The 8035-nt window shown below is 35.8% G+C and overlaps 5 protein-coding genes across 5 annotated transcripts; all 5 read left to right on the plus strand.

Moving 5' to 3' along the window:
- The first annotated feature begins 1456 nt into the window (after positions 1–1456).
- On the plus strand, positions 1457–3130 carry LOC137651094 (flagellar attachment zone protein 1-like). The gene has a single exon (XM_068384231.1). It carries the CDS (start codon positions 1457–1459, stop codon positions 3128–3130), a length of 1674 nt encoding a protein of 557 aa, XP_068240332.1.
- A 26-nt stretch (positions 3131–3156) lies between these two features.
- On the plus strand, positions 3157–3633 carry LOC137651095 (uncharacterized). Its single transcript, XM_068384232.1, has one exon. The coding sequence runs from the start codon at positions 3157–3159 to the stop codon at positions 3631–3633; it is 477 nt and encodes a 158-aa protein (XP_068240333.1).
- A 226-nt stretch (positions 3634–3859) lies between these two features.
- Positions 3860–4468, plus strand: LOC137651097 (uncharacterized protein PF3D7_1120000-like). The gene has a single exon (XM_068384233.1). It carries the CDS (start codon positions 3860–3862, stop codon positions 4466–4468), a length of 609 nt encoding a protein of 202 aa, XP_068240334.1.
- An 84-nt stretch (positions 4469–4552) lies between these two features.
- LOC137651098 (uncharacterized protein PF3D7_1120000-like) lies at positions 4553–5308 on the plus strand. The gene has a single exon (XM_068384234.1). The coding sequence runs from the start codon at positions 4553–4555 to the stop codon at positions 5306–5308; it is 756 nt and encodes a 251-aa protein (XP_068240335.1).
- Positions 5309–5392: 84 nt separating this feature from the next.
- Positions 5393–6766, plus strand: LOC137651099 (flagellar attachment zone protein 1-like). Its single transcript, XM_068384235.1, has one exon. The coding sequence runs from the start codon at positions 5393–5395 to the stop codon at positions 6764–6766; it is 1374 nt and encodes a 457-aa protein (XP_068240336.1).
- The last annotated feature ends 1269 nt before the right edge of the window (positions 6767–8035 follow it).

Raw genomic sequence — 8035 nt, forward strand, 5'->3', positions numbered from 1 at the left:
AAACTTTAAATATTAATTTATAAATACAAATATTTTTTCCACGATGTTTCTTCGACGAAGTTCGCGAATCTAGTCTTGCCATATGGATTGACGTCTGTTCTTCAGGTCTACGAGATTGGTAAGGAAATTTTGTGAGAAAACTATTTATATATTTCAAAATTAATATTTGAATTTTATTTTCCTTAAAGAGAATCTTAAAGTTTTAATTAAAAGTAGGCCTATTTATTAAAAGAATTCAGAGTATCCAATTATTTTTGTATTTAAAAGTTTTCGCCACCATAGTTGCGTAGATCTCGGATTCAATTTCCCTTAAGCGTTTACCGAATGACTTTAAAATGGATGACGACACTCAAGAGAGAATTGTACATGTATAATAATTTTCGATAGAAAAATTAATTTCAGAACCTTGCATTTTACTTGTATTGCATCAAAGATGATTATTTATTTCTTATTATTTATTACTTATAATTATTATTATTATTATTATTATTATTATTATTATTATTATTATTATTATTATTATTTATTAAGTTAACGCCGTCTGCGGAATGGAAAGGAGAGAAGTGTCCGGGAGATCTTTCGATGGCGTTGGTGATTCCAAAATGTCATAAAGGATTTGGAAGTCTTCGGAGGGCTCCGGGCTCCTATATTGCATCAAAGATTATTATCATTATTATTATTATTATCATTAATTATCAATTATCAATTATTAATTATTATTATTAGTAGTAGTAGTAGTAGTAGTAGTAGTAGTAGTAGTAGTAGTAGTAGTAGTAGTAGTAGTAGTAGTAGTAAGTTAACGCCATCCGCGGAATGCAAAGGAGAGAAATCTCCGGGAAATCTGTTGATGGCGTAGATGATTCCAAAAGGTCTTCAGGGATTTGGAAGTCTTCGGAGGGCATCAAAGATTATTATTATTATTATTATTATTAATCTAATACCATTTCCTGAACGAAAAAGATAGAAATAACCGTGAAATCTATGGATGGATTTTATGATTCTAAACGTCTCCGGGGATTTTAAAGTCTCCAAAGGGATCGTTTAGTTTAGTGCCACGAACACTTTCCTGAAAATAAGGCTGATACAAGCCTCAAGATCTACATCATTGGATATGACTTTCAAAGCAAACAGAGTGATTGGAATGTGGAAGGATATCATCGGAAACCTTACAGGAAGATTCAACATGCCTCAACAGGTAGGTTCGGCCCTTATGGAGCAGAATCTTGCATGGGAGGACATGACACAACAACTTCAGGGACAGCTGCGAACTCTCCAGGAGTCGTCGGTCTTCAAATGGTTTTCGTGGCTACTCCCAGAGGCGCCGAGCTTTGAAGACTGCCGTGCAGTCGCCTCTCAGGATGGATTCCTCGGCAGGTGGCTGCAATGCTGTCCTTGGATTGGGGGCTGGTGGAAAGCCCGCGAGGAACTACAGCGGTGCGAACTTGGATTGCGCCAGATGGAGAGAGAAGCTTTAAGATTCAAAGATGAATTGAAATCGACGTGGTTCGTTGGCAAGCTTCTCTCCGAATTTGACTTGGGAAAAAGGAAGGAGGAATCCCTTTCTATTGGAAACAACAACTTCTACATCGGCATGGCTGCTGCTTCCGTCATACTCGGCGGAATTATGCTTGCCAGGAGGAGGATGGCTGGAGAAGATGTGGACAACTCACAGGAAGAATTTGTTCCAGAAATGGAAGATGAATGTGAAAATCTAATGGATGGAAATGAACTCAAAATGGAAGACGAAGATCAGACTACTCACTTGGAAAATCTCGAGGATGAAAATGGTAAGTTACAAGGACAAATAAAAGAAATGGGAAGAATAGTAGAGATGAATGAAAAACTGGAAGCTGAGAAAGCCCTTCAGATGAAGGAACATGAAAATTTGCAGGAAATTCTCAGAAAGGAAAATGCTGAAATGAAGAAAGAACAAAATAAGAAAACAGAACAAGTGAATAAATTGAAACGTGAAGTTGATGGTCTGAAGGAAGAAAAAGAAAAACTGGAATCTGAATGTGTCGTAAAAGACCTTCAGATGAAGGAACACGAAAATTTGCTGGAAATTCTCAAAACTGAAAATGAGGAAATTAAGACAGAAAAGAACGAGAAAGCGGAACAAGTAAATGAATTGAAAAGTGAAGTTCATGAATTGAAGGCAGAAATGGAAAAACTGGAATCTGAATGTGTCGTAAAAGACCTTCAGATGAAGGAACATGAAAATTTGCTGGAAATTCTCAAAACTGAAAATGAGGAAATTAAGACAGAAAAGAACGAGAAAGCGGAACAAGTAAATGAATTGAAAAGTGAAGTTCATGAATTGAAGGCAGAAATGGAAAAACTGGAATCTGAATGTGTCGTAAAAGACCTTCAGATGAAGGAACACGAAAATTTGCTGGAAATTCTCAAAACTGAAAATGAGGAAATTAAGACAGAAAAGAACGAGAAAGCGGAACAAGTAAATGAATTGAAAAGTGAAGTTCATGAATTGAAGGCAGAAATGGAAAAACTGGAATCTGAATGTGTCGTAAAAGACCTTCGGATGAAGGAACATGAAAATTTGCTGGAAATTCTCAAAACTGAAAATGAGGAAATTAAGACAGAAAAGAACGAGAAAGCGGAACAAGTAAATGAATTGAAAAGTGAAGTTCGTGAATTGAAGGCAGAAAAGGAAAAACTGGAATCTGAATGTGTCGTAAAAGACCTTCAGATGAAGGAACACGAAAATTTGCTGGAAATTCTCAAAACTGAAAATGAGGAAATTAAGACAGAAAAGAACGAGAAAGCGGAACAAGTAAATGAATTGAAAAGTGAAGTTCGTGAATTGAAGGCAGAAAAGGAAAAACTGGAATCTGAATGTGTCGTAAAAGACCTTCAGATGAAGGAACACGAAAATTTGCTGGAAATTCTCAAAAACGAAAATGAGGAAATTAAGGCAGAAAAGAACGAGAAAGCGGAACAAGTAAAGGAATTGAAAAGTGAAGTTCGTGAAATGAAGGCAGAAATGGAAAAACTTGAATCTGAATGTGTTTTAAAAGACCTACAGATGAAGGAACACGAAAATTTGCTGGAATTCTCAAAACTGAAAATGAGGAAATTAAAACAGAAAAGAACGAGAAAGTGGAACAAGTAAATGAATTGAAAAGTGAAGTTCGTGAAATGAAGGCAGAAATGGAAAAACTGGAATCTGAATGTGTCGTAAAAGACCTTCAGATGAAGGAACACGAAGATTTGCTGGAAATTCTCAAAACTGAAAATGAGGAAATTAAAACAGAAAAGAACGAGAAAGTGGAACAAGTAAATGAATTGAAAAGTGAAGTTCGTGAAATGAAGGCAGAAATGGAAAAACTGGAATCTGAATGTGTCGTAAAAGACCTTCAGATGAAGGAACACGAAGATTTGCTGGAAATTCTCAAAACTGAAAATGAGGAAATTAAAACAGAAAAGAACGAGAAAGCGGAACAAGTAAATGAATTGAAAAGTGAAGTTCGTGAATTGAAGGCAAAAATGGAAAAACTGGAATCTGAATGTGTCGTAAAAGACCTTCAGATGAAGGAACACGGAAATTTGCTGGAATTCTCAAAACTGAAAATGAGGAAATTAAGACTGAAAAGAACGAGAAAGTGGACCAGGTAAATGAATTGAAAAGTGAAGTTCGTGAATTGAAGGCAGAAAAGGAAAAACTGGAATCTGAATGTGTCGTAAAAGACCTTCAGATGAAGGAACACGAAAATTTGCTGGAAATTCTCAAAACTGAAAATGAGGAAATTAAAACAGAAAAGAACGAGAAAGCGGAACAAGTAAATGAATTGAAAAGTGAAGTTCGTGAATTGAAGGCAAAAATGGAAAAACTGGAATCTGAATGTGTCGTAAAAGACCTTCAGATGAAGGAACACGGAAATTTGCTGGAATTCTCAAAACTGAAAATGAGGAAATTAAGACTGAAAAGAACGAGAAAGTGGACCAGGTAAATGAATTGAAAAGTGAAGTTCGTGAATTGAAGGCAGAAAAGGAAAAACTGGAATCTGAATGTGTCGTAAAAGACCTTCAGATGAAGGAACACGAAGATTTGCTGGAAATTCTCAAAACTGAAAATGAGGAAATTAAGACAGAAAAGAACGAGAAAGCGGAACAAGTAAATGAATTGAAAAGTGAAGTTGGTGAATTGAAGGCAGAAAAGGAAAAACTGGATTCTGAATGTGTCGTAAAAGACCTTCAGATGAAGGAACACGAAAATTTGCTGGAAATTCTCAAAATTGAAAATGAGGAAATTAAGACAGAAAAGAACGAGAAAGCGGAACAAGTAAAAGAATTGAAAAGTGAAGTTGGTGAATTGAAGGCAGAAAAGGAAAAACTGGATTCTGAATGTGTCGTAAAAGACCTTCAGATGAAGGAACACGAAAATTTGCTGGAAATTCTCAGAAAGGAAAATGCTGAAATGAAGAAGGAACAAAAGCAGAAAACAGAATAAGTGAATAAATTGAAACGTGAAGTTGATGGTCTGAAGGAAGAAAAAGAAAAACTGGAATCTGAATGTGTCGTAAAAGACCTTCAGATGAAGGAACATGAAAATTTGCTGGAAATTCTCAAAACTGAAAATGAGGAAATTAAGACCGAAAAGGACAAGAGAGCGGAACTAGTAAATGAATTGAAAAGTGAAGTTCGTGAATTGAAGGCAGAAAAGGAAACACTGAAATCTGAATGTGTCGAAAAAGACCTTCAGATGAAGGAACACGAAAATTTGCTGGAAATTCTCAAAATTGAAAATGAGGAAATTAAAACAGAAAAGAACGAGAAAGTGGAACAAGTAAATGAATTGAAAAGTAAAGTTCGTGAATTGAAGGCAGAAATGGAAAAACTGGAATCTGAATGTGTCGTAAAAGACCTTCAGATGAAGGAACACGAAAATTTGCTGGAAGTTCTCAAAACTGAAAATGAGGAAATTAAGACAGAAAAGAACGAGAAAGCGGAAGAAATAAATGAATTGAAAAGTGAAGTTCGTGAATTGAAGGCAGAAAAGGAAAAACTGGAATCTGAATGTGTCGTAGAAGACCTTCAGATGAAGGAACACGAAAATTTGCTGGAAATTCTCAAAATTGAAAATGAGGAAATTAAGACAGAAAAGAACGAGAAAGCGGAACAAGTAAATGAATTGAAAAGTGAAGTTGGTGAATTGAAGGCAGAAAAGGAAAAACTGGATTCTGAATGTGTCGTAAAAGACCTTCAGATGAAGGAACACGAAAATTTGCTGGAAATTCTCAGAAAGGAAAATGCTGAAATGAAGAAGGAACAAAAGCAGAAAACAGAATAAGTGAATAAATTGAAACGTGAAGTTGATGGTCTGAAGGAAGAAAAAGAAAAACTGGAATCTGAATGTGTCGTAAAAGACCTTCAGATGAAGGAACATGAAAATTTGCTGGAAATTCTCAAAACTGAAAATGAGGAAATTAAAACAGAAAAGAACGAGAAAGTGGAACAAGTAAATGAATTGAAAAGTAAAGTTCGTGAATTGAAGGCAGAAATGGAAAAACTGGAATCTGAATGTGTCGTAAAAGACCTTCAGATGAAGGAACACGAAAATTTGCTGGAAGTTCTCAAAACGGAAAATGAGGAAATTAAGACAGAAAAGAACGAGAAAGCGGAAGAAATAAATGAATTGAAAAGTGAAGTTCGTGAATTGAAGGCAGAAAAGGAAAAACTGGAATCTGAATGTGTCGTAAAAGACCTTCAGATGAAGGAACACGAAAATTTGCTGGAAATTCTCAAAATTGAAAATGAGGAAATTAAGACAGAAAAGAACGAGAAAGCGGAACAAGTAAATGAATTGAAAAGTAAAGTTCGTGAATTGAAGGCAGAAATGGAAAAACTGGAATCTGAATGTGTCGTAAAAGACCTTCAGATGAAGGAACACGAAAATTTGCTGGAAGTTCTCAAAACGGAAAATGAGGAAATTAAGACAGAAAAGAACGAGAAAGCGGAAGAAATAAATGAATTGAAAAGTGAAGTTCGTGAATTGAAGGCAGAAAAGGAAACACTGAAATCTGAATGTGTCGAAAAAGACCTTCAGATGAAGGAACACGAAAATTTGCTGGAAATTCTCAAAATTGAAAATGAGGAAATTAAAACAGAAAAGAACGAGAAAGTGGAACAAGTAAATGAATTGAAAAGTAAAGTTCGTGAATTGAAGGCAGAAATGGAAAAACTGGAATCTGAATGTGTCGTAAAAGACCTTCAGATGAAGGAACACGAAAATTTGCTGGAAGTTCTCAAAACGGAAAATGAGGAAATTAAGACAGAAAAGAACGAGAAAGCGGAAGAAATAAATGAATTGAAAAGTGAAGTTCGTGAATTGAAGGCAGAAAAGGAAAAACTGGAATCTGAATGTGTCGTAAAAGACCTTCAGATGAAGGAACACGAAAATTTGCTGGAAATTCTCAAAATTGAAAATGAGGAAATTAAGACAGAAAAGAACGAGAAAGCGGAACAAGTAAATGAATTGAAAAGTGAAGTTGGTGAATTGAAGGCAGAAAAGGAAAAACTGGATTCTGAATGTGTCGTAAAAGACCTTCAGATGAAGGAACACGAAAATTTGCTGGAAATTCTCAAAACTGAAAATGAGGAAATTAAGACAGAAAAGAACGAGAAAGCGGAACAAGTAAATGAATTGAAAAGTGAAGTTCGTGAATTGAAGGCAGAAAAGGAAAAACTGGAATCTGAATGTGTCGTAAAAGACCTTCAGATGAAGGAACACGAAAATTTGCTGGACTAAAATGACTTCTAAGAAGGGCTAGAAACACGTTCTCTGAGTCAATATGGGGGTTTTTGAGGACGGTGAGTTCAATAGTGACATTTTCAACATCACCTGGGGTCATCTTCATCATCTTCAAGGTCAAAAGGTCATATTTCAAGGTCAAAATAGTGAATTTTGGTCATTTTTACTCGTTTTTGTGTGTAACTTCACCTCTATTCAAATGATCTAAGAACTCAGATGACACCTCGTTACCATCTTCATCATCCATGATATCCTCACCATCTATGAGTTACACACAAAAACGAGTAAAAATTACCAAAATTCACTATTTTGACCTTGAAATATGACCTTTTGACCTTGAAGATGATGAAGATGACCCCAGGTGGTGTTGAAAATGTCACTATTGAACTCACCGTCCTCAAAAACCCCCATTTTGACTCAGAGAACGTGTTTCTAGCCCTTCTTAGAAGATTCCATTCTACTGGAATAGTGGATCAGAAATACGTTTATTGAGGTGAACATCAAGAGAGAGAGGAAAAAAAAGTGGAATCTGGCCTTCCAGATGCAAAGGGAATAACCTACAAGATGGACTCAGCAGAGGGAAGAAGTCACACTTGTTTTGGAATGCACTGTTCCTTGACAAATATTCACTTGTACTGTTTCTTTGTCAGGTGAACAGATGCAGAAGAAACAAGTCTGACTTCTTTTAGTATGCTGCGTCCACTCAAGAAAATTCCATTCTACTGGAATAGTGGATCAGAAATACGTTTAGTGATGTGAACATAAAAGAAGATAAAAAAAAGTGGATTCCAGCCTTTCAGATGCAAGGGAGTAAGGGAGGTAAGCCAGAACCTATTTCAGAATGAAGGGACAACCTCTGGCGAGGTGTAAAAACCCGTAAATTCAATGCCCAGAACACTGAAGTAGGTTTCAGATTGCTTCTCTTGTTCCAGTCTTTGGGGACTCAGTTTTAAGTGATTCATGGTATGTGAAATATTAATTTTGAGGTGAGGCAATAGAGGAGGGAATGAGGGTCGTGGCAGCCAAGCTGCAGAAATGGAAGTAGGCAAAACCCACCTGATGAGCCCTTTGGTCTGGGCGAAACCCTTTATATATATATATATATATATATATATATATATATATATATATATATATATACAAACATAATAAATTTTGGACATTTAGACTTGTTTTTCAGGTTCAAATAAGCTATATATTCTAATACATTGATGTCTGGATTCTCTTATCGACCTCGGGATCAGAGCTCCAATGCGGAACCACTCA

The sequence above is a fragment of the Palaemon carinicauda genome, chromosome 12 (genome assembly GCF_036898095.1).
Source record: "Palaemon carinicauda isolate YSFRI2023 chromosome 12, ASM3689809v2, whole genome shotgun sequence".
NCBI lineage: Eukaryota > Metazoa > Arthropoda > Malacostraca > Decapoda > Palaemonidae > Palaemon > Palaemon carinicauda.

Excerpts from the sequence above, each read along its gene's own strand:
- LOC137651094 (XM_068384231.1), top strand. The coding sequence starts at position 1,457 with ATGGAGAGAGAAGCTTTAAGATTCAAAGATGAATTGAAATCGACGTGG.
- LOC137651097 (XM_068384233.1), top strand. The coding sequence starts at position 3,860 with ATGTGTCGTAAAAGACCTTCAGATGAAGGAACACGGAAATTTGCTGGA.
- LOC137651099 (XM_068384235.1), top strand. The coding sequence starts at position 5,393 with ATGAAGGAACATGAAAATTTGCTGGAAATTCTCAAAACTGAAAATGAG.
- LOC137651095 (XM_068384232.1), top strand. The coding sequence starts at position 3,157 with ATGAAGGCAGAAATGGAAAAACTGGAATCTGAATGTGTCGTAAAAGAC.
- LOC137651098 (XM_068384234.1), top strand. The coding sequence starts at position 4,553 with ATGAAGGAACATGAAAATTTGCTGGAAATTCTCAAAACTGAAAATGAG.